Here is a 26,454-nt window from a genome sequence, read left to right on the forward strand (position 1 = left end):
TCCACGGCGATGCCCCCCAGTGCCAGCGTCACCTTCGACTCCACCTGCAGTGGGGACACCACCAGCTCAGCGCCCCACGGGGCACCTTTGGGTGCTGCTGTCACCCCAAGCACTGATCATGGACCCCCCCGGCTGGTACGGGAGGGAAGGGACCTTAAAGCTCATCCAGTGCCAGGGGCAGGGAGACTTCCAGAGCCCGGGGTGCTCCGTGCCCCATCCAACACTGCCAGGGATGGGGCAGCCGCAGCTTCTGGGGGCAACCTGGGCCAGGGGCTCAGCACCCATAGGTGGGGCAGGGGTGCTGAGCTGCCTGAGGGCAGGAAGAGGGTGGGAACAAGGTGGATCCAGGGGCTGAGGAGCTGCAGAGGGACTTGGGAGTGCTGGGTTGTGGTTGGAGTTGGTGATCTTGAAGGTCTTTTCCAATCAGAACAAGTTTGGGATTCGGGGAGCTGAGCAGAGGAGGCTGAGGGGAGACCTTGTGGCTCTCTGCAACCCCCTGAGAGGAGGTTGGAGCCAGGGGGGGTCGGGCTCTGCTCCCAAGGAACAAGGGATGGGACAAGAGGAACTTTTGGCACAACTCAAGTGGTGCCAGGGGAGGTTTAGGTTGGAGCTGGGGAAGAATTTCTCCCTGGAAAGGGTTGTCAGGGCCTGGCCCAGGCTGCCCAGGGCAGGGCTGGAGTCCCCATCATCCCTGGAGGGGTTTCAGACCCTGGGGATGAGGGACATGGGGGATGCTGAGGGACATGAGGGGTGCTGAGGGACACGGGGTGGGGGTGTTGACGCTTGGACTGAGCGATCTCAAAGTCCTTTTCCCCCCAGCCCCAGCCCGTGACCCCAGGACTGGGTGCCCCCCCAGCACCCACCAGGATGTGTCTCCAGGCCGTGTACTCTCCCAGCCCCAGGGCGATGTAGGTGAAGACCAGGAGGTAGCTGATGGCAAAGATGGGGACGTCCTCCCCCGTGGTGCGGTTGATCTCGTCCTCCAGCGAGCGCTGAGGGGACACCAACCCCCACCCAAGGCGTCAGGAGGGTGCTGGCAGGGTCACCTTGGGGTGCCCTGGCCCCAGGGCCATCCCGGTGGTTCCTGACCTCGGCCATGAAGGTGACGGAGAGGTTGGGGTGGGCACGTTGGAAGTCACCCACCACCTCCAGGAACTCCTTCTCCCAGGCCAGCACCCACTCCCGGCGGGGGTCCTCGGGGGGGAAGTTGTTGAGGGAGTAGGTGACAATCAGAGCCTCTGCCTCCGTGTACTCCGAGCCTGTGGGGACAGCAGGTGAGGGACATCCCCCTGGGGACACCCCCCTTGGAGACATTCCTGCAGGGACACTCCCATGGAGACATCCCCTGGTGCTGTCACCCCTTGGGGACATTCCCTTGGAGACATCTTTTTGGGGACATCCCCCTGATGGCACCCCTTGAAGCCAAGCTCCCCTTGAGGACATCCTCTTGGTGACATCCTCCCCTTGGGGACATCCCCCTGGTGACAGTGTCCTGGGAACACTCCTTGGTGACCCCCATGGCAACACCCCTGGGGACATCTCCTGGGTGACAACCCCTTGTGGACACTCCCTTGGTGACACCTTTCCCTTATCTTATCCCCATCTTGACATCCCCCTCGGTGACACCTCATGGGTGACAACCCCTTAGGGACACCCTCTTGATGACCATCCCTTGGGGACACCCCACCGATGCCATCCCCCTTGGGGACATCCCCCTGTCCCTCACCAGGGTGGCCCCCGAAGGCGATGTAGGGCAGGACGGGGCCACCATACTGGGCCATGCAGCTCAGCTCCAGGGCTGTGATGTCCTTGAAGGAGAGCGGGGAGCTGGGGGGGGACACGGGGGTCAGGGGGGGACACAGGGGAGGACATGGGGGTCAGGGGAGGACAGAGGGGTCGGGGGGGGACACTGGGGTCAGGGGGGGACACAGCCCCACAGCCAGCACCCCACGGGCACCCTGCCCTGCCCGGCACCCACTTGACGCAGTAGATGAGGTGGTCCCTCCACCCAACGGTGCCGCTGGTGGCCCGGTGGCTCTGGGTGGCCTCCATGGCCAGGTGCGTGCGGTTGTTCTGGAAGTACTGGGTGACGCTGTTGACGCAGCAGTCGCCCAGGGTGGGGTCCCGGGGGTTGAGGGGTGCGTAGCAAACGTCCTTCAGTGTCACCTCCCGGTCCCCCGCCCGAGCCCTGGTGGCCTCCAGCTTCTCCTGCAGGCCCAGCAGCGCCCACAGCACCTCCTCGGCCAGGACCCCGCTGAAGTTCTTGGGCCCGAACAGCACCGAGTCGTAGCTGGAGCCCTCCCGGCCCGGCGCCGTCACCACCACTTGGTTGGTGCGAAGGAAAGGCCCAAAATGGCGGTCGTAAAACTCCTTCTCTTGCCGGGCTCGGCTCCCCGGCGCCGACCAGAGCTCCACGGGGTCCGTGGTCAGCCTGAGGGTCACCAACCCCGCCGACAAACCCCCGGCCGCCGCCACCGCCGCCAGCAGCACCGCCCCGGGGTGCCCGGCCACCAGCGTGCCCCACCAGCGGAAGAACCTCGCCAGGACCCGGGGACCCCCGGCACCCAACCTCCCCCAGCAGCCGCCCCGCCGCGGGGCCTCGGGTGCCGCCTTCTCCTCGCCCGCCGAGCGCCGGAGCAGCGCGAAGCCGAGGAAGAGGACGGCGAGGAGGCCGAAGAGGAGCCCGCAGACCACCAAGGCGCCATCGGCCCGGCCGACCCGGAACGGAGGAGGGGGATCGGGGGGGGGGACGAGGGGCGGGCAGGATCGGGCGCAGTCCTGGCAGGAGCAGGGCTCTCGGCTGCCGGTCGGGCCCGGTCGCAAGGCCAGGCCTCGGCGTCCAAGGGTTGGATGGCGCCGTCGGGGCCGGCGCCGTCGGGCACCAGGTGGAAGCGGATCCGGAGCGGGGCCAGCCCGTTGCTCGTGTCCCCTTGGAAGTCCAACCAGCGCTGGGGGGTGCAGAGCCGGGCGCCGTAGCGCCCGCACATGGTGTCCAGGGCGTAGCCCCCGGTCGCCGGCAGCCGCACCCCGCGGCACGAGGAGAAGGAAGCGGAGACCCAGTCCTCCCGGTAGAAAGTTTGGTACTCGACCACCGCCAGGCGCTCGGGGAGCCCCGGGGCGGCCGGAGGGACGGGGAGGACGCGGGTGACGTTGGTGAAGAGGCTCTGGCGGGGGCTGCAGGTGTTGTGGCAGTGGATGTTGGCGAAGTTGCGGGCGCAGGAGGGGCAGCGGGCGAGGACGGCGCCGGAGAGGGCGACGCTCACCTGGAGAGCCAAGAGCTGGGCCAGGGAGCAGCAGACCCGGGTGGTCTCGTTGGGACCCCCCACCAGCTCAGGGCAAACGGTGCCCAGGAGCTGGAGGAAAGGGCCTGGGCCACCCGGGCCGGGGTGTTGGAGAGGCAGGGGACCGAGGAGCGAACCAGAGAGGAGTTCACCTCGGGGTTGGGGCCGCAGTCGCCGTAGAAGGAGCAGAAACCGGGGCTGTGGACGGGGGTCCAGGCTGGGGTGGCCTGGGGGACACCGATGAGCTTTGTCACCACCCCCTCCAGATGGCACCCCCACCCCTGCCGGGTGGCACCACGACAGGCACCATCTTGGCATCCCTCAGCTCTGCCACCCGAACCCCCTCCAGACACCACCACGGGAGGCACCATCGTGGTGCTCCCCAGCCCCTCCACCCAGCACCCTCACAGCTTTGGCCCCTCTCTCAACCCCCCCAAGCTCCTACCAGCACCAGGAGGGTGCTCAGCACCGCTCCGGACAGCGCTCTGGACCCCAACATCCTGGGCAAGGGGTCCCCCCCACCCTCTCCAGGCCGTATAAATCCCCCGGGGTGGGCGATGGGTGCTGTGAGGTTTGCTGGCCTGATGGCACCCAAGCCAATCAGTCCCCAGGGCAGCTGTAAAGCCCTGGTGATCATTAACACCCATCGATCCCTGGGGCGGTGCCCCTGCCCGGCCAGGAGACAGCCCCTCCCTTCCCTTCCCTCCCCCCGATGCAGTTTTGGGTGGAAAAAGAGAGAATCTGGGAAACGGAGAGTTTGGAGCTTGGGAATTGATCTCATGGCACCCATGGGTGCTGCAGAGGGGCTGGGGGGGAGGGGGAGAAACGCTGTGGCCTGACTGCAGGGGCAGGAAGGCAGCTGCTGCTGGGAGGAAAACCCCTTTACTGGGAGGAAAACCTCAGTACTGGGAGAACCTCATTAATGGAAAAAGAACCTCATTACTGGAGGAGAACCCCATTACTGGGAGGAGAACCTCATTACTGGGAGCAAAAACCCCATTACTGGGAGGAAATCCCTGTTACTGAGAGGAAAACCCCATTACTGGGAGGAACCCCCCCTTACTGGGAGAAAATCCCTTTACTGGAGGAATCCCCTATTACTGGGGTGCCAGGGTGGTGCTGTACCAGAGCCGTGTGTCCCTGATAAGAACCTGCACCCCGATAAGAGCCCGGCTGGGGGTGACACCCAGGGGGTGACGCCTGTCTGCCACCCCACAGGGCAGGGCTGGGTGCCACCTGTGCCATGGCACTGCCACCAGCCCCGGGGTGACACGCAGCATCCTGGCCAACAGCATCATCAGTGACATCGGCGGCGTTGTCACCGGGGAGGGGAAGCTGAGGGGACCTCAGCCCCGAGGAGGTGGCAGTGCCACCAACCCCCCCACCGTGTCCTTGTCCCCGTTTATGGCCCAGCACAACCTTAGCCCCGATAAGGGGCAGGTGACAACACCCCAGCACCTTTGTCCCACCTGGGTGTCACCAACCTCCCGTGGGGAACGCTGGGGACAGTGACACAGGTGGGGGACACCGGGGGGGGGGGACACCGGCAAGAAGCAAAGGCACAGCACGACAGACTGGTGTCACCTTTATTGGGGACAGCCACGCTGTGAGGCACGGCCTGGGGACACCCTGTCCCTTGGGAAGGCTGAGCAGGGCCTGGGGGGGCCGGGAGGGGTCCTGGGGGGGTCTGGGGGCCCCGGGGGTGCTCAGGAGGGGGTGGCCCCGGGCGCTTGCCCCGCCGCCGGGCGAACTTGAAGCTCTGCAGGGGGTTGGCGGTGCCACGGGACTGGAAATGGAGAAATCAAGACAAAGGGTGTCACCCCCCGGGGTGGCAGTGAAGGGGACACACTCAGGGGGGGTGACACACAGGGGGGGGTGACACTCACCATGGAGCCCCCCCGGCGCTTGGCCCCGGGCTGGGGACCCCTCCTCAGCCCCTTCCGCTTCTTGGGCTTGGGTTTGGCGATGCCGCGGAGGCTGGGGGGCACTGTGGGGAGAGGCAGGGGGGTCAGGACAGCCCCGTGTGTCCCCCACCGGTGTCACCCTCACATCCCTGGGTCCCCTTTCCCTCCCCTCCCCCCGGGACACACCCAGGTAGTCGGGGATGTTGCGGAGGTGGGGCTGGATGATGGCAGGGTGCAGGGGCTTGTCGTGCCGCAGCACGTGCAGGTCCCGGGGGTTGTCCTCAAAATAAGCCTGGGGAGGGGACACAAAATAATCAGGGGGGGGGCTGGCAGCACCCGAATGTCCCCTCTGAGGTCCCCACAACCTCCCCAGGGAGCCCAAACCCCCCCGGGGTCACCTTCAGCTTCTCAGAGTTGAGCAGCTCCTCCTTGATCTCCCGCAGCCGCGCTTCCTTCACCGCCTGCTTGGTGACCGAGCGCATGGCGTCCTGGGGAGGGGACACGGGGGGCCTGTAGGAGGCTGGCACCCCCCAGCCAGTGCCACCGGTGTCCCCAGCACCCCAGCGGTGTCCCCAGCACCCCAGCAGTGTCCCCAGCAGTGTCCCCAGCACCCCCCCATGCCACCCACCTACCCGGCAGCGGTAGCGCAATCCCTCGATCTCCTCCATGCAGAACTTGTAGGGCTGCAGCAGGGACTCTCCGTTCTCTGGGGACACACGGGGACACCTGGGTCACCCCGACACCCCCTGGTGGCCTTTGTCACCCTTCGGCGGTGACACAGGCTCCCCTGTCACCTGAGGTGAGAGCGTCCTTGATCCGGGCCAGGCTGTCCTGCTCCTCGGGCAGCACCAAGGTCAGGGCCGTGCCGGGGTTGTTGGCTCGGGCCGTCCTGAGGACAAGGGGAGGGGACACGGGTGGGACAGCCACCTCAGGGGGACGGGGACGTCCCTGTGTCCCCTCGGCCTGTCCCCACCTACCTGCCCACCCGGTGGATGTAGGACTCAACCGTTGTGGGGACGTCGAAGTTGATGACCACGGCCACGTTCTGGAAGTCGATGCCGCGGGCGACGCTGCACTCGGGGTCTTTGCTCTTGCTGGGGACACAGGAGGTGACACCGTGGGCAAGGGACATCTGGGACGTGGGCACTCGTGGGGACACAAGGAAAGGCAGGGATGTGGGCACCCACGGCCCAGGTGGGTACGAGGGGACACGCTGACACCCACATGGGGACACGGGGACAGGGTGGGGACAGGGTGGGGGGGACACCCCCACACAGATGGGGACACGGCGGGCACAGAGACTCCCTGGGGACTGGGACCCCCCCACAGGGACGTGGCCATGAGGACAAGGACACCCCCTGGAACCTTGGTGGGGACAGAGACCCCCTGGGGCAGAAGCACCAAAGCTCTGGGCCACCTCCCCTGGCTGCGGACTCCGCCCTGGTGACACAGTGACACCTTGGTGGCCTCGGTGTCCCCTCCCTGGGCTCACCTCTGGGCAGGTCCTCGGCGTTTCTTGCGGGGAGGGGGCTGCTCAGGAGCCCCCCCTGGCACCTCCTCATCAGTGGCCACGATGTAGTCGTAGATGCCACGGTTAAACTGGGTGAGGACGTGGCACCTGGGGACAGGGCAGGTGGCACCTGGGACAGGGCAGGTGGCACCTGGGGACAGGGCAGGACAACACCCCAGGACACCCCATCACCCCTCTTCCCCTTCACAGCCACCCCGTTCCCCTCTCCCCCCACCCAAGGGTGCCCTCCCAGGGGACAGGGGGTGTGGGTCCCTCCTGTTTTCCCTCCCATGGGGTTTGGGGTCCCTCCTGGTGGGTGTGGGGTCCCTCACAGGGGGGTTTGGGGGTCCCTCCTGTGGGTGTGGGGGTCCCTCCCGTGGGTGTGGGGGTCCCTCCCATGGGTGTAAGGTCCCTCCTGTGGGTGTGGGGTCCCTCAGAGGGGGTTTTGGGGTCCCTCCCGGGGGTGTGGGGTCCCTCCCGTGGGTGTGGGGTGGGGTCCCTCACCGTGACTGTGCGGGGAGGTGTGGGTTTAGGGTGCAGGCGTGGATCCCAAACTGCTCGAGGAGCAGCTTCAGGCGGGTAGCAGCGGGGGATGCAGGAGGTGAAGAGCAGAGCCCGGCCCCCGCAGCACCCGCAGCCGCAGCACCCGACACCAGAACCAGAACCTTCTCCTCCTCCCCGTCCACCCCCACCCACAGCTGCTGCAGGGACCCGGGCAGGGGGGGCTGGGCTCGGGGGGCACCACCCGCACGACCTGAGGGGAGAGAGGGGGTGAGGGACCCCAAGGGGGGAATGGAAAGGGGGAGGGGGATTCACCCCAAACCTCCCCCCCGAACACCAAACCCCTCACAGACCCCCCCAGACCTCCCCTTGGACCCCCCAACCCCCCCAAACCCCTCACAGGACCCCTCACAGACCCCCCCCAAACCTCCCTTGGACCCCCCCAGTCCCCCCCCAAACCCCTCACAGACCCCCCAACCCCCCCCAAACCCCTCACAGACCCCCCCAACCCTTCCCTTGGGCCCCCCTAAACCTCCCCCCGACCACCAAGCCCCCTCACAGACCCCCCCAGGACCCCCAAAATCTCTCCCATCTTCCCCCCAGCCCCCTCTTACACCCCTTAAACTTCTGCCCCAGAACACTCAATCCCCCCCTGTGCCCCCCACCCCCCTCCAGACCCCCCTGCTGCTCCCCCATTCCCCCCCAAGTGCCCCCCAAATCCCCCCAGCCCCTTGGCACTGCCCCCCCCATCCTACCCAGCAGCCCCCAGCCCCATCGCTGCTCCTCTATTCCCCCCAAATGCCCCCCATTCCCCCCCAGGACCCCCCCCCAAGTGCCTCCCGACCCCCCCACGCCCTCCCCCAGCCCCCCCAGCCCCCTGTGCCCCTCACCAGGGTTGTGCAGCACCAGCTCCCTCAGGGTCTCCACCTGGGGGCTGAGGGTGGCAGAGACCAGCAGGGCCTGGTAGATCTTGGGAGGTGGCTGAGGGGGGGGACACAAACTGGGGGGGATCAGTGTCCCCCAAACCCATCACTGCCCCCCAGACCCCCCCCCAGACTCCCCCACAGAGCCCTGTCACTGCCCCCAAATCCCCCCCGACCCCACCAAGTATCCCCCAGACCCCTGACACTGCTCCCCAACCCCTCTTGGACCCCAGAAACTCCACCAAGTGCCCCCCCACCACCCCCACTCTCCCCCAGTGCCCCCAGACCCCTGTCACTGACCCCCAGTCCCCTCAGGCCCCCCTAAGTATCCCCCAGTGCCCCCCAGCACTGTCCCCCAATCCCCCCGGACCCTCCCCAGTGCCCCCCAGCCCTCATCCCTGTCCCCCGATCCCCCCCAGTGCCCCCCAGCCCCTGTCCTGCCCCCCCAGACCAGAGCAGAGCTTTGATGTCCTCCTCAAAGCCAAAGGAGAGCAGCAGATCAGCCTCATCCAGCACCAGCACCTCCAGGGGACTGCTTCAGGCACAGCCCCCGGGCCACCACCTGGGCCACCACTCGCCCCGGGGTCCCCACCACCACGTCGGGCTTCTCCATCAGCAGGGGCCTGGGGACAGGGACAGGGGGCTGGGGGACACGGGGAGGGACTGGGGGGCACTTAGAGGGCTCTGGGGGGCACTGACAGGGGACTGGGGGGGACTGGGGGGGACTGAGAGGGGACTGGGGGGGACTGGGGGAACAGGGACAGGGGACTGGGGGGACTGAGAGGGATTGGGGGGCACTTAGAGGGCTCTGGGGGGCACCTGTGGGGACTTGGGGGGACTGAGAGGGGACTGGGGGGGACTGGGGGGGGCTGGGGGGGGCTGGGGGGGATTAGGGGGCACTTAGGGGGGGTCTGAGGGGCACCTGTGGGGAACTGGGGGGCACTAACAAGGGACTGGGGGGATTGGAGGACAGGGATGGGGGCTGGGGGGCACTTGGGGGGGTCTGGGGGGTGATTGGGGGATACTGTGGGGGATTCTGGGGCACTCGAGGGGAGCCAGGGGGGCACCTGTGGGGGAATTGGGGGGCAGTGACAGGGGCTGGGGGACACTGGGGGACACTGGGGGAACAGAAATAGGGGGCTGGGGGAGCACTGGGGGCAAGAGACAGGGGTTGGGGGGCACCTGGGGGGGATTGTCACCCCGGGGGGGGACACCCCGGGGGCCTGGGGGGGGGCTCTGACCGCTGAGCAGCGAGGTCTGAGTGGGTGCTGAGGTGGGTGACCCGCAGGTCCCGGGAGCAGAAGGAGGCCAACTGGCTGAGGCTGCGGGTCACCTGCTGGCCCAGCTCCTGGGACGGCACCAGAACCACGGCCCGAACCGCCTGCCCCACTGCTGAGGAGGCCTGGGCCGCCAGGAGTCACCAGAGAGCCACCGCGTGGCCACCAACCCACCGAGCCCCTGCCCCACGGAGAGCCCCCCAACCCACCGAGACAACCCCGACCCCCTGGAGCCCCCCCCCAGCCCCCAGCACCCAGGGTGCCCCCCACCCCCCTGGAGCCCCCAGAGCCCCCCAAGCCCAGCACCCCAAGGTGTCCCCCACAGCCCAGCCCCCAGGGTGCCCCCCGCAGCCCCCCCAGCCCCACTCACCCCCTTGACCCCGCAGGAGGTGCTGCAGCAGGGCCAGTCCGTACGCTCCCGTTTTCCTCGGAGCCGGTCCTGGCCCGGGCCAGGATGTCCCTGCCCTCCAGAGCCAGGGGAATGGCCTGGGCCTGGATGGCGGTGGGGGCGGCCCAGCCCAACTCCGCCACCGCCTGGGGAGGGGGGGGGGGTCACCCCGGGGGTCCCCGACTCCCCGGGAAAACCCCCCCGGTCCCCACGCCCCCCCCTTCCCCTCAGGCAGGGGGTGCAGCCTGCAGGGACCCCCCCCGCCCCCCCCCGGAACACACCCAGGCTCACAGCCCCCTCCCCCCAGGGACCCTCCTACCCCAGCCCCCTCCTCACAGCGGGACCCGGGGCTTCTGGGCCCCCTCGGGACCCCCCCCTTACCCCCGGTGTCCCCCATCCCCTTCCCCACAGAGGGACCCGAGGCCCCTCAGGCCCCCTCCCTGCAATCCTCATTCCCCTCCCCACTCACACCCCGCCCCGAGGCCTCCCCCGCCGCCCCTCCTGACCCCCCCGGGGCCGCTCTCCCCGCTCAGCCCCGGGCAGACCCTCAGCAGCCGCCCGTCCAGCCCCATCTGCTCGAACCCCGCCACGCCCGCCGCCATCTTGGGCTCTGCAGAGCCGCCACCGACACTTCCGCTACGCGCACAGAGCGCCCACCCCGGTACGCGGGTGGCAGCGAGCAGCGCCCCCTAGCGGCGGAGGACTGAGCCGGAGGACCTCCACGTTACCCCAATCCGGGGGGGTGAAAGGGGGGGTGCCCGGGGTCCCTTTTTTCTTTTTCTCCGCGGTTTTTTTTTGGGGGGAGAAGAGGTAAATGAACGGGGAAGAAGCAGCCGCGGTCCGGACCCCCAGTAACCACAACCGAGCCCAAATTGGACCCCCCAAACCCCTTTATTTTCTCCCCAAACTCCAGCGGGGGGGCTGCTCCCCCCATCGGGAAGGGGAAAGAGCCCCCCCAGATCTGCCCCCACCCCCCGGGGTGCTGCTGGAACCCCCCCAGGAGCGTGGGGGCATCTCCCGAGGGAGTGGGGACCCCTCCTGGGGGGGCTGTGGAAGCCCTCTGCAACGGGGGGGATGGGGGATTGGTTTTGTTTTGGTTTTTTTTTTGGGGGTGGGGGGGCTACACCAGTTTCTTGGCCTCGAAGAAGCTCTTGAGGTGCCTCATCTGCCAGATCCCGGTGAGGATGAGGATGATGGTTTGGGCAATGGACCACCAGAGCACCCTCTGGTTGGTGCTCTCGCTCGTCATCCGGAACCGCCCTTCCTCCCGGTACTGGGGGGTGGGGCAGGGATCAGGGATCAGGGATCAGGGAATGGGCTGGGAAAAGCCCCAAAGCTCCCCCAGATCCAACCCCTCCCTGGGCAGGGACCCCTCCCACAGCCCAGGGGGCTCAACCCCAACCTGGGCTGAGACCCTGCCAGGGCTGGGGCAGCCACAGCTTCCCTGGGCAGCATCTCCCCACCCCCAAATTAAGGAATTTCTCCCTCATCTCCAACCACAATCTCCCCTAAATCTCCAAGTTTTAACCCATTCACCTCCTCCTCTCCCTACACCCCAAAGCCCTCCCCCAGCTTTCTTGTAGCCCCTCCAGATATTGGGAGGTTGCTCTGAGCTCACCTGAGCCTCCTCTTCTCCAGGCTGAACACCCCCAATCCCTCAGCCTGGCCTCAGAGGAGCTCAGGAAGGTTTCAGGAAAGGATTTGGGATGGGAGGAGGGGGGGAACTGAACCTCTCCTCACCCTCTGGTAGTTCTGCTCCTTCTGGATCTGCTCCACTTGGTCGAGGAGCTGCCGGGCACGGAGCTGCAGCTCTGTCAGTTTGTCCTTGGCTGCAATCTCGGGGTAGTTGTTGGTGTGTTCCCCCAACCTGGATGTCCAGGTGCACCCTCTGGATGGGGAAACGTTGGAAAAAAGGGAATGGGGGAGAGACGAGTGGATCCCCATCCCCCCCTGAGTGCTCCTGCCACCCCCTGCCCGTCCCTGGGGACCCCATCCCTGGGGACCCCATCCCTGGGGACCCCATCCCTGGGGACCCCCCGGGGCTGTTACCAGTTTGCCCCCCAGCAAAGAGAGCCATGCGGGTGGAGTTGGAGTGAGGCAGATCTGGTGCTCCCCGGGCGTGTGGGACGTGAAGGTGAAACGGCCCTCGGAGCCATATTGCCTGGAGAGAACCACCTGGGGGGACAGGGACACTGAGACAGGGACACTGAGACAGGGACACTGAGACAGGACACGGGGACAGGGGGACAGGGACAGAGACACGGGGACAGGGACAGGGACACTGAGACAGGACACGGGGACAGGGGGACAGGGACAGAGACATGGGGACAGGGACACGGGGACAGGGACACTGAGACAGGACATGGGGACAGGGACACTGAGAGGGACAGGGACATGGGGACAGAGACAGGGGTACAGGGACAGGGACACAGGGACACTGAGGCCGGGGGGGACACCAGGACACCCCCACCTGACCCACAGCTCCAGACCCGGGGACACTTGAGCCCCCGGTGCCCCCCTCACCTTCCCGTCGGGGTCCTTCACCTCCACGTGCATTCCCAGCCCGGGGGGTGGAGGGCAGGAAGGCCTCGGATTGCTTATCCCAGAGCTGGGTCCGGTAATTCCCTGGGGGGGGGGGCGAGAAAGAGGGGGGGGAGGGCAGCGGGGACCCCGCACCCCAAAACCGGGACCCCCCGGGACCCCTCCCAGCCCCGATGTTCCTTGGGGAGGGGAGAGGGGCCCCCCCATTGCCCCCCGGAGTCTGTTCCCCCCCACCCCCACCCCAGGTGCCCCCTCAGCCCCCTCCCTCGGTCCCTCCCTTCCCATCCCCGCTCCTCAGTGGCCTCCGAGCCCCCTCCCCACGGGTCCCCCCTCCCGTTACCCCCCGGTCCCCCCCTCCCGTTACCCCTCTGGGTCCCCCCATCTCGTTACCCCCCGGCTCCCCATCCCGTTATCCCCGGCTCTCCGTCCCCCCCCGGTCCCTCCCTCCCGTTACCCCCCGGTCCCCCCCTCTCCGCCTCCCGTTGCCTCCTCCCCCCCGGTGCCCCCCGGTTCCCCCGCTGTCGGCTCACCGATGACCATGGTCTCGTCAGGGATCTCCTCGATAAAACACCGTTTCTCCGTCTCCCCGATGTGGAAATAAAGTCCCTGAGCCCCCCAGGCCGCCAGGAGCAGCCCCAGAGCCGCCGCGGCCGCCATCACCGAACAGCTCCGCCCGCCCGCCAGGGGGCGCTGTGCCCGCGCCTCCCGCCGCATGCGCGCGGGCCGGCCTCAGCCAATCAGCGCCGCCCACGTCAAGACTCCCGCGCCCGGCCGGCCTCCGGCCCGCGGCCGCGCATGCGCCTGAGCGAGGCGCCCCCTCGGCCCCGTGGCGCGGCGGGCAGGGCGCCGCTCCCGGATCCCTGGGGCCGGGAGTTCGAATCCCGCCTGGGACTCCCGAGAGGAGGCGGTGGCCCGGGTGTGTCCCTGCGTGTCCCCCCCCCCTCGGGGATCGTCCTCGGTGCCACCCCCCGCCGTGCTGATCCCTCCGGTGGGGCGGAGCCAACCCTTTGAACACCCCGACGCACACCCCCAGCAGTGTGGCAACACCACCCTCCTTCCTTCCTTCTTTTCTCCCGGCCGGGGTTGGGGGGTCCCATGGGTGAGCGGGTGACAGGGGACACCCCCCACCCCCCCTCCCCCCGCACCCTCCCCTTTGGGGAAGCGGAACCGAGCGATTGGGGGGCGATTGCGCAGCCCCCAAAGCCGCCGCCTCCGCAGGGAAATTCGGGAGGGGTTTAAGGGTGTGAAGGGGGGGACACAGGTGGGGACAGGAGGGGGGCGACACAGGAGGGTGCTGGGGACACGGCGCCATGGCTGCTCTCACCCTCGCCCTCCTCTTCCTCTGCTCAGAGGCCGAAGGCTTCGCCCTGTGCCCCGCGCCCGCCCTGCAGACCGAAGTTTTCCAATATCGGTAAGAGGGGGGGGAGGAGCACCCACGGGTGGCGTTTCAGGAGGGGGAGGGGGGGTGGAAAGGGTCAGGGTGGCGGGGTGGTCACCGCTGTCCCCATCAGGATCTGGGACATCAACCAGAAGTCACTTTACCTGCGCAATGACCAACTGGTGGCCGGGCACCTGCAAGGGGCCAACGCTGCCCTGGAAGGTGAGATGGGGACATGGGGACAGGATGGGGGGGGGACACACCCACATTGGGCACACCCTGATGTGTGTGCGCGTGTGTCCCGTGCGTCCCCAACCCCGCAGAGAAAGTGTTTTGGGTCCCCAACCGTGCCTTTGAGCCCTCGGAGCTGCCCATCATCCTGGGCATCCAGAATGGCACCCGCTGCCTCGCCAGCCCCCCCGCCCCCCAGCCCACCCTCAGCCTCCAGGTGGGGACACCCCGGGGACACCCCGGGGACGGGGATGACGTGGGGACACACTGGGGGTGACATGGGGACATGATGAAGATGGGGACGCTTGGGATGGGGACACTTGGGATGGGGACACTGCGGGGCTGGGGACATCATGAGGATGAAGATCCTTGGGGACACCATCGGGATGGGGACACCGTGGGGTTGGGGACATCATGAGGATGAGGACACTTGGGATGGGGACACTGGGGGGTTGGGGACATCATGAGGACGAGGACACTTGGGATGGGACACCGTGGGGACCGGGTCACCGCAGCCTGCGTCCCCCCAGCTGTCCTCCCGGTGTCCCCGGCTGGCCGGTGGCACTGTGTCCCCCGCTGTCCCCTGCAGGACGCCGACATCCGTGCCCTGCCCCGCTCCGGGGTGGCCTCTGTCGCCTTCACCTTCTTCCGCCGGCCCCGGGCCGGGCTCTGGCGCTTCGAGTCCGCGGCCAACCCCGGGTGGTTCCTCTGCACCGCCACCCGCGGCCACCAACCCCTGGGGCTGGCACGTCACCCCGATGCCACCCACCTCCTCGACTTCTACTTCCAGCTCTGCTGAGCCCCCCCCGGCTGAGGGCGTCCCCCTGGGGTGGGGACATCTGCCCGGGGAGGGTGACACCCCCTGGGGATGGGGACAGCCCCTGGGGGACGTGGCCCTGGGAGGGTGACATCCCCCTGCGGATGGGGACATCCTCATTCCGGGGACGGTGACATCCCTCGGGACCCCTCGGGGGTGGTGACATCCTCTCCGGGAAGGTGACATCCCCCAGCAATGGTGACATTTCCCCCTCCTCCCCACAGAATAAAAAATAAAAAAAAAAAAATAAAAAAAAAAAGGACGGTGACATCCCGTGGGAATAAAGATGCTCAGGACACTTTGGTCCCCGTGCCGTTGGTGACAGTGCCGGGGGACACACACAGGACAGGGCGAGTGGGTGGCTCCTGTCACCCACGTCACCGCCCCGGGGTGGCCGATGTTGCGCCACCGTCTCTTTGGGGACACAAACGGGACGTCCCCGCGGGAGGTGACACAGCGGGGGGTACCCCCAGGGCCGGGCCCTTTCCCGGATTTGGTGGCGTTCGGGGGGGACGCCCGGCACGCCCCAACTGTCACCGCACGGGGGTGGCACCGCCCAGAGTGAGACTGCGGGGGGGACAGGGCAGGGGGGGCTGCGGGGACAGGGGGTGTGGGACAATGGGGACAGGACCGTGGGGACAGGGGACCAAGGGGACGGGGCAGAGGACTGTGGAGTCGGGGGACAGTGGGGACAAGGGGCACAGGACAATGGGGAGAGGGCAGAGGGGACACGGAGGTGTCTTGGGGACAGCACGGGGACCACCCGTGGGGCACAGGACGTTACGGCACAGGGGACAAGGCAGGGGACACCGCAGAGGAAGCCGGTGTCATTCTGTCACTGCTCTGTCCCCGTTCCCATCCCCTGTCCCTGTGCACCCCACAATTATCAGGGTGGGTCCTGCCCCACCCGGCCTCATAAAAGCCACTGTCACCGAGGGGCCACACACAGAGCCCCAGGGGACAGAGGACAGGAAGGTGACAGACCTGCAGGTACCGCTGGGGCCTGGGGGGTGACACGGTGACACTCTGAGGACGTTCACTCTGGAGCCTACTGACACCGTTGGTGACCAGGACACCGGGGTGGGGGACACGGACCCCCCCCGTGTCACCCGTGTCACCCCTCGTGCCACCCTTTCTCCCACGCAGGCTCAGCCAAGTCCCACGTGTCCAGCTGTGCCTTCAGGTGAGCAGGGGACAGGGAGGGGACAGGGCTGTTCCCCTCCTTGGACCTGCCCTCACCTCTCTCTGTCCCCTTGGGGCTGCAGAATGGCCGAGGGTCCCCAGGGCCACCCCCCAGCAGGGCTGGGCACGGGGACAGGGAACGAGGGCGGTGGCTGTCACTGACCCTGACATGGTGGCCCTCTTCAAAGAGTTCCTGGGGACAGGTAGTGCCTGGCGAGGGGCCCTGTCCCCACGTGTCCCCCCTGTCCCCTCCTACCCCTGGTGGCCCTGTCCCCCTGTCCCTGTGATGACTCCATGTCCCCACGTGCCCATGAAGCCCCGCGTGTCCCCTCCCCATGTCCCATGGTCCCACGTCCCTCATCACCACATCCTGGTGACACCCCATGTGCCTATGACACGCTTTGTGTCACCCATGTCCCCCATCCCCACGCCCCCACGCCCCCATGTCCCCCATCCTCATGTCCCCATGTCCCCCCATCCCTACATGCCCACCCCGTGTCCTCTACCCCGTGTCCCCATGTCCCCAATATCTCCCATCCCCATGTCCCCATATCTCCCCCCGTGTCCCCCAGCCCCACTTCCTTCTCTTGTGTCCTCATGCTCATGACACCCCCGTGTGTGTCTGTGTCCCCCCCGTGTCCCCGTGTCCCCAGAAGAGAGCGGGGGCAGCGCATCAGGCACAACCTTCTCGAGTTCCAAGGCCCAGCCCTATCACTACGTGGTGAGGGACACGGAGCAGAAGGGACTCTGCCTGCAGGACGGGCACCTGGTGGCCATCACCCTGCAGGGTGCCAACGCTGCCCAGGAAGGTGGGTGGGTGGCTCTGGGTGGGCCGAGGGTGGGCACCCATCCCCCAGGGGTGCTCCAACCCCCCTCCCCCGTTTCATCTCCCTGCAGAACCCATCAGCGTGGTGCCCAACCGGCACCTGGAGCTCGCCCGGTGCCCCCCTCATCCTGGGCATCCGGGGGGGCACCCAAGCCCTCTCCTGTGGCACCGGCCCCCAGCCCCAGCTGCAGCTGAAGGTGGGTGTGGGGCACCCAGAGGTGGGGGCACCCAGAGATTGGGGTACCCAGAGGTGGGGTATCCAGAGGTGGGGGACACCCAGAGTTTGGGGTACCCAGAGTTAGGGCAGCCCAAGATGGACAACCTAAGATGGGGGCTCCCGGGGGTGAAGCACCCACAAGTGGGTCAAAGGAAAGTGGATCACCCAGAGGTGGGGCACCCAGAGGTGGGGCACCCAGAGGTGGGGCAGCCCAAGGTGGGTCAGCTCAGCTCAGCTCAGCTCAGGGTGGCACCCCTTGGAGGTGCCGTCACCCCCAAACGGTGTCACCCTGGGGTGGGTGTTTCCTGGCACGTGCCCCACCCCGGGGTGGCATCAGCTGGAGGTGGGGGGTTCCCAGGGTGCTGTCACCCTGGGGTGGCACCGCTGGCACCCGGGGATGGGGGGATTCTCCAGACGGTCCCATCCGGATCCAGGATCCCCGGAGCTGGGGGTTCCCGGGCGCGGTGCTGATGTCCCGGTGTCACCTCCCCCCCCCCGTGACAGGAGGTGAAGCTGCTGGACCTGTTCCATCGGGAGGTGGAGGAGACGACCCCTTACACCTTCTACAAGACCTATGGCGGCACCACCCACACCTTCGAGGCCGCCGCCTTCCCCGGGCACTTCCTCAGCACCGCCCCGGGCTCGGGGGAGCCGCTGGCCCTGAGCCCCCCCCCCGCAGCCACCGCCTTCTACCTTGCGCCGGCACAAGAGACCCTGAGCCCGGGGAAAGGGGCAGCACCCGTGGGGGGGGGGGGCAGCACCCCTGGGAGGGGGGGGGCAGCACCCGTGGGGGGGGGCGGCAGCACCCGTGGGGGGGGGCGGCAAGCACCCGTGGGGGGGGGAGGCAGCACCCGTGGGTGGGGGGAGCACCCGTGGGGGGCTGGGGGGGGTTTGTGCACTGAATAAAGTGACGGCGTTTGGGTCAGCTGGTGGCGTGTGGGGGGGGGGGACAGGATCGGGACCTCTGGGGCAGGATTGGGTCACGGGGGGAGGGAATGGGCAGGTTCGTGTCCCGTGGGTCAGGACCAGCCCGTGGGGGGGGGGCAGGATCGGGACACAGGGGTCAGAATGGGGCCCGGATGGGGGGCAGGATCGGGCCCCCTGGGTCAGGATGGAGCCCTTGGGTCAGGATCGGGCCCCTGGGCGGGTCCGGAGGGGGGGGGGGGGGGAGAGGGGGGAGAGAGGGGCGGAGTCTGTGGGCGGGGCCATGTATGGACACGCCCCTCTCCGCGCGCCCGCAGTGCCGGTAAGGGGGGGGGGGGGAAATGGGGGGGACTCAGCGGGACCCCCGGGAGGGACCAATGGCCCCGGGAGGGGGGCGAAGTGTCCCATGGGCCCCCCCGCCCCCCTCCCACCCACCCCCCAGATCCCCCCCGTCCCTGCCGGATTCCCCCGGAACCCGGGTGCCTCCCCCCGCCCCCCCCCCCACTTCATAACTTTGGGGTGCCCCATGACCTCTGGGGGTCCCTCGGAGCCCCCCCCCAGACCACCCTTGGGTGCCACCCACCCTTTGGGATCTCCCGCACCCCTACACTCTCATTATAAACTTTCGGGGTGCCCCCCCCCCCTTGCTCCCCCCCCCTCCCGGTTCACTCCTCACTCATAAATTTGGGGGGGCACCCCCCTTATCCTCCCCCATAACCCCTTGGGTGCGCCACCGACCTTGGGTGCCCCCCCCTCCATGACCCCATGAGACCCCCCACCCACCCCTTGGGGTCCCTCGGGTGCCCCGGGATGGGGGGGTGGAGGGGGGCAAGGATTCTTTTGGGGGGTGCCCCCCCAGCCCCCATTCTGGGGTGCCCCCCCCTCCCTCAGCTGTGCCCCCCCCCCAATACAGCAGCACCCACTTTACCACTTTAGGGTGCAAACTCCCCCCTCCCCTTTAATTTGGGAGCCCCCCCCTCACGATGCTGCCCCCCCCAAGGGTGGGTGGGTGGGGGACACACGGGTGCCCCGCGGGGGGTTGGTGGCTTCTCTGGTGGCTGCTGTGGGTTGTGCGGGGCGGGGGGTGGGTTGGGTGTCCCCCCCTTTTTTGGTGTGTATGTCCCCCCCTTTTTTCTTGGTGTCCCCCCCCCCTTTTCCTGTCCCGGCAGAGCCGGAGGCGGTGGCGGTGACGCGGGTGACGTGGGGGGGTGACGCGGGGGAGACGCGGGGCCGGGTGCGGGTGTCGGGGTGCGGTGCTGGGACCCCCCCCTTCCCTCCCACCCCTGCAGGTGCCGCTCGGACCCCCGGGCCCCCCCCCTCCCCCCCGTCCCTCTCCCCTTCCTCCCCGGCTCCCTCCGCCCCCTCCTTCCCCTTCCTCCTCCGCCCTTCCTCCTCCTCGCTTCCTCCTTCCCATCCCCCCCCCGCCTCCCTCTGCCCTTCACCTCTCCCTCTTCCTCCTCCTCCTTCCCTCCCTACAACCTCCTCCCTCCCTTCTCCTTCTTCCTTCCCTCCCTCTCTCTGCCCCTCCCTCCCTCCATCTCTCCTCTCCCTTCTCCCTCCCTTCCCTCCCCCTTTCCTCCCTCCCCCTTCCATCCCCCCTTTTCCCTCCCTCCCCCCTCTCCCTTTTCCCTCCCTCTCTCCCTCCAATCCCCCCTCCATCTCCCTTCTCCCTCCCTTCTCCTTCCCTCCCTCCTCTCCCTTTTCCCTCCCCCCCTCCATCTCCCTTCTCCCTCCCCCCCCCCCTCCATCTCACTCCCATCTCCCCTCTCCTCCCCAGGACCCCCCCAGCCATGGGCAGCTCGTGGATGTCCCCTCCCCCGGGGAGGTGTCCCTGAGGGGTGCCCATGGAGCCCCGGGTCCCCCCCCCGGGCTGCTGGCGGGGGAGGACACCATCATCTTCACGGGGGAGGAAGGGGTCACCAGCCCCCCCCCCACCCCAGCACCCGCTGCTTCCACCACCGACGTCTTCTGGGCCGGGGCTGCTGAGAGCCCAGCTCTGTGTCAGGGACCTGCAGGGAGCCATCGAGGGGCACCCGGGGGGGGGACACCACCCACCACCCCCGCAGGGACACGGGGACGTGGCCAGGAGGGACACCACGGCACCTGGCCCCTCGCACCAACACCTGACCATGGGCTGGAGCAGCTCACCCGAGGTGGTGTCCATGGAGGAGAAGATCTCACCCCAGTTGGTGTCCATGGACCAGAAGATCTCACCCCAGTTGGTGTCTGTGGAAGGAAACATCTCACCCAGATTCATGTCCGTGGAAGGGAAGATCTCACCCCAGGTCACACCCACAGATGGGACCATCTCACCCAGCTTGGTGCCCATGGGCCGGAGCAGCTCAGCCCAGTTGGTGTCCATGGACCAGAACATCTCATCCCAGTTGGTGTCCATGGAGAACATCTCATCCCAGTTGGTGTCCATGGACCAGAAGATCTCATCCCAGTTGGTGTCCATGGAAGGGAAGATCTCACCCAGATTCATGTCCGTGGAAGGGAAGATCTCACCCTGGTTCAGACCCACGGATGGGACCATCTCCCCCAGCTTGGTGCCCACTCCTGAGCCCATCATCTCACCCCACTTCACACCCCTGGCCCGGAGCAGCTCACCCAACTCACTGCCCGTGGATCAGAGAATCTTCCACAAGCACCGAGGCCCACGGATCCACGGACGAGAACTTCTTCCAGGTGTCCACGGACGGGACCATCTCCCCCACGGGGAAGAACGTCTCAGCCGAGCCCATAACCAGGGATGAGAGCATCTTCCCTGAGCTCCGGAGCTGCGGATCCACATCCGAGACCATCCTCCAGGTGTCTGGGAACACCTCACCCACACCCACGGAGAAGAGCATCTCACCTGAGCCCCTCACCATCTCCAACGAGCACCGAGGCCACGGATCCACCTCCAAGAGCATCTCCCAGGTGTCCACGGGTGGAAACATTTCCCAGGAGCTCCCCCACGATGTGCCTGCAGCTGGCAGCATCTCCCCAGCTTCCTGCCCGTGGCTGGGAGCACCTCCCCTGTGCCCAGGGCTGGGGATCAGGAGCACCATGGAGCCACCCACGAGAGCATCTCCCACGTGCCTGTGGATGGGAGCATCTCCCCCAGGTCCACGGTCACGGGTGGGAGCATCTCCCCTGTCTCTGTGCTCATGGATGAGCTGCACTTGCAGGAGCAGCTGCCCACAGGTGGGCCCAGCTCACCCGAGTCCACGGAGAAGACCCACTCACCCAAATCCACGTGCAGGGATGGGAGTGTCCCCCAGGAGCAGGTGCCATGGGGTGGGACCAGCTCCCCCAAAGCCGTGGCTGGGCCCAGCTCCCAGGAGAACGTGCCCACGGGTGGCACCCCCTCACCCAAAGCCTCACGCGAGGTGACACCCGTGGGTTGGGGCATTTCACCCGAGTCTGTGCCTGGAGATGGGACCTCACCCGGAGCCTTGACCAGAGCTGGGAGCACCTCACCCAGGGTCATCCTCATGAGTGGGAGCACCTTGCGGGAGAACACGCTCATGGGTGGCACCACCTCACCCGAGTCCAGCTCCATGGACAGTGACACCTTCCTCAAGGTGATGCCCACGGGTGGAACCACCTCACCCCAGTTCATACCCAGGGATGGAACCACCTCATCCCAGTTCATACCCAGGGATGGAACCACCTCATCCCAGTTCATACCCAGGGATGGAACCACCTCACCCCAGTTCATACCCAGGGATGGAACCACCTCATCCAGTTCATACCCACGGCTGGAACCACCTTGCAGGAGAACACACCCACGGGTGAGACCACCCCTTCCAAGTCCGTGTCTGTGGATGGAACCACCTCACCCAAGTTCATCCCCACGAGTGGAACCAGCTCCCAGAACACCATTCTGGGTGGAACCACCTTGGCCAAGCCCATAGCCAGGAGTGGGAACATCTCCCAGGAGAGCAGATCCATGGCTGGCACCACCTCTCCCACGTTCCTACCCACGGATGGCACCTCCTCACCCACAGCCGTGCCCACGGGTGGAATTTCACCCGAGTTCCTGCTGGGGAGTGGGAACATCTCCCAGGAGAGCAGATCCATGGCTGGCACCACCTCACTCCAGCCCAGCTCCACGGCTGGGACCATTTTGCCCAAGTTCCTACTCAGGGATGGGATCAGCTCGCAGGAGGAGATTCCCGTGGGTGGACCTCCCCACCCAAGTTCAGGCTCATGAGTGGAACCACCTCACGGGAGAACACATCCACGGCTGGGACCTCCTCACCCGAACCCCCTGAGCATGGCCAGGAGGAGGAGGAGGAGGAGGAGGAGGAGGAAGATGGTGGTGATGGCTCCTCCCAGGAGGAGGAGGAGGAGGAGCCCCACTTCCACACCAACCCCCTCTTCCAGAGCCGCCTCCCCCCACCCGTGGGTGCTGGGGGGTTCCCCTCTACCGGCCCCACTGCCCCCCCCCGCCCCACGGGTGCCCCCCGGATGCTGTGGAGCGGGGTGAGTACAGGGCCCCCCCCTTGGGGGTGGTGGGGAAAGGGGGGGTGGGCGCTGATACTGATGGGGGACCCCCCCCACCCCGTGTCTTCTCCCCCCTCAGGACCCCCCCGGCTCTGCGACCCCCAGGAGCTGCCCTCAGGAGCTGGGGACCCCCTCAGACCCTCCCTGACCCCTCTGGAGTTTGGTCTGAGGAAAGGGGGTGACCGGGACCCCCCCAGCCCTGCTGACCCCCCAGGGAGGGCACTGCCTCCCCCCCGGGCCCTGCAGCCACCCCAAACTGCCCCAGATTTACCCCCAGGGAGGGGGGCACCGAAGATCCCCACCCCCCCAAAATTTGCCCCAGGGAGGGGGGTCCCAGCCCCCCACAACCCCCCTCGATTTTCCCCAGGGAGGGGGGCACCAGTGTCTCCCACTCCCCCAAAAATTCCTTCAGGGAAGGGGACCCCAGCCCCCCCCAAAATGTCCCAAACTTACCCCAGGGAGGGGGGTCCCCAGCCCCCCCAAGCCTCCCGTGGATGTACCCCAGGTGAGGAGGTACCGCCCCCCCCCCCAATTCACCCCAGGGAGAGGGTCCCCAGCCCCCCCCCAGCCCCTCCAATCCACTGATGGGTGGGGGGCCCCAGTCCCCTTCCCCCCTCTCTTCCCTCCCCCCGAGGGCTCCCCCAGGAGGACCCCGGGGAGGTCCCGGGGGGTCCCGCAGGGTCCCCCCCCCATGCCAGGAGGTGTCCCCGGGGGAGGGGGCAACGGTGCAGGGACCCCCCCCCGCACCCCAACACGGAGGAGCTGCCCCCCGAGATGGGCACCCAGCCCCCAGCGGACCCCCCCGCCAGCACCCATGGGTGAGGGACCCCCACCCCGTGACCCCCCCAGCCTCACGGACCCGACCCCCCCTTCCCTTTTCCCCCCCTCCCCAAATCCCCCCCATTGTCTGTGCTCCCCCCATCTGCCCCCCCCAGACTCCCTGCACCCCCCCCGTCTCTCTGTCCCCGCCCCGAATCCCCCCCCGACCCCCCCCCAATCCGTCCCCCCAGGGCCATCACTAAGTGACCTCCCCCGTCCTGTCTGGCCCCCCCAAACACCCCCCAGAACCCCCCCACCCCTCTGACCCCCCCAGACCCCCCAATCCCCCCCAGAGCCACACCAGAGCCTGTGGGACAGAATTGCCACCCCCACCCCCCCAAGACCTCCCCCACCTCTTTGACCCCCCCAAGCCCACCCCCCCCCATCTGACCCCCCAAACCCTCCCAATGGGACAGATTTTAATGGACACCCCCCCTCCTTTTTGTTTTTGTCCCCCCCCCCTCAGCTCCGCCCCGGAGGGGTCCGCAGGGTCGCAGGGGGCAGCGCGGGGGGGTCCGCAGCCCCCCCGGGGGGACGCTCAGCGCTTGGCCCTGCGGCTCTTCCGCCTGGAGGGCTTCAAGAAATCCCAAATCGCCGCTTTCCTCCGCAAAAAGTGAGCGGGGGGAGGGGCGGGGGGGGGGGAGGGGGGGGGAAGGGTCCTTAGAGCCTTGGGGACCCCCCCCACCAAATCCTGTCCCCCCCCAGCAATGATTTCAGTGCCTCGGTGGCTCAGCACTACCTGGAGCTCTTCCAGTTCGGGGGACAAAGCCTGGAACAGGCACTGAGGTAAAGGGGGAAAATGGGGACCCCCCCCAAATGGAAAGGAAGGAAGGTGGGCAATGGGACCCCCCCAGATAGAGAGAGGGGGGGACAATGGGACCCCCCCCAAATAGAGAGGGGAAGAGGGGGAATGGGTTTTGCGGGGGGGGTGGTTGAGGTCCATGGGGTGAATTTTGGGTGTTTTGGGGTCTGGGGTCCATGGGGGTAAATTTGGGGCTCTGAGGGGGGGGGGGTAAAGTGGGGTTTTATGGGGCAGGAGGGGGAAATTTTGGGTCTATGGGGGCAGATTTGGGGTGTCTCAGGCGTGGGGGGGGCCAGTTTGGGGTCTGGGGGGGCAGATTTGGGGTCGGGGGGACAGATTTGGGGTCTTTTGGACCCAGGGAGGGCATTTTGGGATCTGTGGGGTCAGATTTGGGGTTGTTTTGGGGGCGAACTTGGGGTCTCTCAGGTTTGGGGGGGGGATTTGGGGTCCTTACAGGTCGGGGGGGGGTGAATTTGGGGTCTACGGTGTCAAATTTGTTGCGGGGGGGGTGGGTGTCAAATTTGGGACCTTTTAGGTGGGGGAGGGTGGAAAATTCAGCGTCTTGCAGCCCGGGGGTGCAGATTTTTTGGTTTTTTGGGAGTTTTTTGGGGGGTCCCCAGCCCCGGGGGAGGAGGTCTTGGAGGGAGGGGGATGTTTTTGGGGGTGCTCTGTCACGGAGGCCCCCCACCCCCCACTCCCAGGACCTTCCTGCGGGCTCTGGTGCTGTCGGGGGAGACGCAGGAGCGGGAGCGGATCCTGGGGCACTTCTCCCGCCGCTTCCATCGCTGCAATCCCGGAGCTTTCCCCTCCCCCGGTGAGACCCCTCCCCCCTTTCCCAAAACCCCCCCTTAAATCCCTCCCCCCCCCCGAATCCCCCTCCCCTTCGTGCTCCCACAGCCCCAACCCCGCCCCGTGCCTCAGTTTCCCCGCCCCGTGCCTCAGTTTCCCCTCCCCGTGCCTCAGTTTCCCCACCCCTCCTCTCTGGATAAGACCCTGCAAGGGGAGGGGGGAGGGTAATGTGTGTGCCCCCCCCCTCCTGCAAAGACCCCCCCCCGGGACCCCCCCCTCTCAATTTACCCCCCCCCCAGCTCTTTCATCTCCACCCCGTGCCTCAGTTTCCCCCCCCACCCCCTTTCAGCACTGCCAGATCTGCCCCCCCCACCCCCCTGGATCAGACCCTACAAGGGGGGGGTTTAAGGTGTGTGCCCCCCCCCCAGTTCAGCCCAAGACCCTCCCCTCAATTCCCCCCTCCAGCTCCTTCACCCCCCACCCTGTGCCTCAGTTTCCCTCCAGCGCTTCACCCCCCCCTTCAGCTTCACCCGCGGAGTGGGGGGGTTCCTTCACCTCGAGGGGGGGGGCACACGACCCCTCCCAACCCCCCAACCCCCCCCAGATGCTGTGCACTCCCTGACCTGTGCCTTGATGCTGCTCAACACCGACCTCCACGGGCAGGTGAGAGGAGGGGGGGGCACCAAAACCCAACCTTTTGGGGGATATTTTTGCGGAGGGGGGGCCGCAAAATTCCAGGGGGGGGGGGTACCCATATAACCCCCCCCCTCCCACCCCTGCAGCGCCTCGGCCGGGCCATGAGCAGCTCGGAGTTTGTGTCCAACCTGAGCGGGATGATGGATGGGAAGGATTTCCCCAAGGAGCAGCTGAAAGGTTCTTTGTTTTTTTTTTTTGTTTTTTGGGGGGGGTGTCTTTGAGGCTTCTAAAGGGGGGGGCACCCCCTTGGACAACCCCCATCACCTTTTTTTAATTTTTTTTTCCCCCCAATTTCCCAGGCTTTGTACAACTCCATCCGCAGCCAGAAGCTGGAGTGGGCAACGTGAGTTGGGGGGGGGGGGGGATTCGGGGGGGTCCCTGTGAGACACCCACCCCCTAAAAAAAAAAAATAATTGTATAGGGATGAAGAAGAGGATGAGGAGGATGAAGGGGGGTCGCCTGGCTTTCCCCCCCCCCCGGGTGGAGCTGGCAGGGGGGCCCGGGGGGGGTCACGTTCCGCAGGGGGGGGGCTCATGAGGAAGGTGCTGGCGGAGGCTGAGGGCAAGAAAAGTGAGTGGGGGGCTGGGGGAGGTTTGGGGGGGTCCCGAGGGGGGGGGGTTGGAGGCTGGGGAGGGGAATTGGGGGGGGGGGGAGATTGGGGATTTTGGGTGGGAGACAGCGGGGGACGTGGGGGGGGTTTGGGAGGGTCCAAGGGGGGGGAATTTGGGGGGGGTTGGGGAGGGCAATTTCGGGGGAGTTTTGGAGGGGTCCAAGGAGAGAATTTGGGGGGGTTCAAAGGGGGGAATTTGGGGGGGTCCAAGGGGGAATTTGGGGGGGTCCAAGGGGGGAATTTGGGGGTCTAGAGGCCGGGAGGGGGGGAGATGGAGGGGTTTTGAGGGGGCTCAGGAGGTTTTGGGGATCCGTGCAGGGGAGGCAGATCTGGGGGGGGGCTGA

At 67.3% G+C, this 26,454-nt stretch overlaps 6 protein-coding genes across 8 annotated transcripts in view; 3 read left to right on the plus strand and 3 right to left on the minus strand.

Annotated features, from left to right (window-relative positions):
• LOC139788726 (NPC1-like intracellular cholesterol transporter 1) overlaps window positions 1–3,865 on the minus strand; it is a 5,674-nt gene extending 1,809 nt beyond the window's left edge. The window contains 8 exon segments of the mRNA XM_071728898.1: window positions 6–44; window positions 864–992; window positions 1,090–1,259; window positions 1,727–1,827; window positions 1,979–2,790; window positions 2,793–3,370; window positions 3,373–3,508; window positions 3,727–3,865. Of these exon segments, the coding sequence (XP_071584999.1) occupies window positions 6–44; window positions 864–992; window positions 1,090–1,259; window positions 1,727–1,827; window positions 1,979–2,790; window positions 2,793–3,370; window positions 3,373–3,508; window positions 3,727–3,780 (2,019 nt within the window). The 5' untranslated portion in view covers window positions 3,781–3,865.
• Window positions 3,866–4,701: 836 nt separating this feature from the next.
• DDX56 (DEAD-box helicase 56) lies at window positions 4,702–10,401 on the minus strand. Its single transcript, XM_071728899.1, is given in 17 exon segments — window positions 4,702–5,067; window positions 5,168–5,268; window positions 5,372–5,477; window positions 5,584–5,673; window positions 5,818–5,891; window positions 5,980–6,074; window positions 6,163–6,279; window positions 6,678–6,803; window positions 7,200–7,482; window positions 8,087–8,164; window positions 8,167–8,177; window positions 8,571–8,647; window positions 8,649–8,742; window positions 9,361–9,508; window positions 9,767–9,824; window positions 9,826–9,930; window positions 10,330–10,401. Coding segments are annotated over 17 exon segments (1,986 nt in total). The 5' UTR covers window positions 10,387–10,401.
• Window positions 10,402–10,894: 493 nt separating this feature from the next.
• TMED4 (transmembrane p24 trafficking protein 4) lies at window positions 10,895–13,054 on the minus strand. Its single transcript, XM_071728882.1, is given in 7 exon segments — window positions 10,895–11,044; window positions 11,515–11,670; window positions 11,834–11,881; window positions 11,884–11,959; window positions 12,308–12,352; window positions 12,354–12,409; window positions 12,856–13,054. Coding segments are annotated over 7 exon segments (705 nt in total). The 5' UTR covers window positions 13,040–13,054; the 3' UTR covers window positions 10,895–10,904.
• A 44-nt stretch (window positions 13,055–13,098) lies between these two features.
• On the plus strand, window positions 13,099–14,982 carry LOC139788713 (interleukin-36 receptor antagonist protein-like). 3 transcript variants are annotated; one of them, XM_071728878.1, is made up of 5 exons: window positions 13,099–13,241; window positions 13,676–13,736; window positions 13,837–13,925; window positions 14,027–14,151; window positions 14,524–14,980. In XM_071728878.1, the coding sequence occupies exons 1-5, from the start codon at window positions 13,121–13,123 to the stop codon at window positions 14,731–14,733; spliced, it is 606 nt and encodes a 201-aa protein (XP_071584979.1). In that variant the 5' UTR covers window positions 13,099–13,120; the 3' UTR covers window positions 14,734–14,980. The 3 variants fall into 3 exon arrangements, with proteins under 3 accessions (XP_071584979.1, XP_071584981.1, XP_071584982.1); XM_071728881.1 differs by lacking the exon at window positions 13,099–13,241 and adding an exon at window positions 13,274–13,424 and having other exon boundaries at window positions 14,524–14,979; XM_071728880.1 differs by lacking the exons at window positions 13,837–13,925; window positions 14,027–14,151 and having other exon boundaries at window positions 14,524–14,982.
• A 579-nt stretch (window positions 14,983–15,561) lies between these two features.
• Window positions 15,562–17,882, plus strand: LOC139788728 (interleukin-36 receptor antagonist protein-like). The gene is given in 7 exon segments (XM_071728901.1): window positions 15,562–15,741; window positions 15,898–15,934; window positions 16,017–16,136; window positions 16,587–16,742; window positions 16,831–16,877; window positions 16,879–16,956; window positions 17,481–17,882. Coding segments are annotated over 5 exon segments (717 nt in total). The 5' UTR covers window positions 15,562–15,741; window positions 15,898–15,934; window positions 16,017–16,102.
• A 2,342-nt stretch (window positions 17,883–20,224) lies between these two features.
• Window positions 20,225–26,454, plus strand: part of LOC139788729 (probable ATP-dependent RNA helicase DDX56) — an 11,703-nt gene continuing 5,473 nt past the window's right edge. The window contains 9 exon segments of the mRNA XM_071728902.1: window positions 20,225–22,373; window positions 22,474–23,212; window positions 23,680–23,826; window positions 23,919–23,999; window positions 24,717–24,829; window positions 25,409–25,467; window positions 25,587–25,674; window positions 25,798–25,843; window positions 25,922–26,091. Coding sequence (XP_071585003.1) covers window positions 23,169–23,212; window positions 23,680–23,826; window positions 23,919–23,999; window positions 24,717–24,829; window positions 25,409–25,467; window positions 25,587–25,674; window positions 25,798–25,843; window positions 25,922–26,091 — 748 coding nt within the window. The 5' untranslated portion in view covers window positions 20,225–22,373; window positions 22,474–23,168.

The sequence above is a fragment of the Heliangelus exortis genome, chromosome 30 (genome assembly GCF_036169615.1).
Source record: "Heliangelus exortis chromosome 30, bHelExo1.hap1, whole genome shotgun sequence".
Lineage (NCBI taxonomy): Eukaryota > Metazoa > Chordata > Aves > Apodiformes > Trochilidae > Heliangelus > Heliangelus exortis.

Bases quoted from the DNA above. Each gene is read 5' to 3' on its own strand.
- LOC139788713 (XM_071728878.1), top strand. From the start codon at position 13,121: ATGCGCCTGAGCGAGGCGCCCCCTCGGCCCCGTGGCGCGGCGGGCAGG. The intron at 13,737-13,836 runs GTAAGAGGGGGG...TGTCCCCATCAG, and splicing joins ACCGAAGTTTTCCAATATCG to GATCTGGGACATCAACCAGA. The intron at 14,152-14,523 runs GTGGGGACACCC...TGTCCCCTGCAG, and splicing joins AGCCCACCCTCAGCCTCCAG to GACGCCGACATCCGTGCCCT.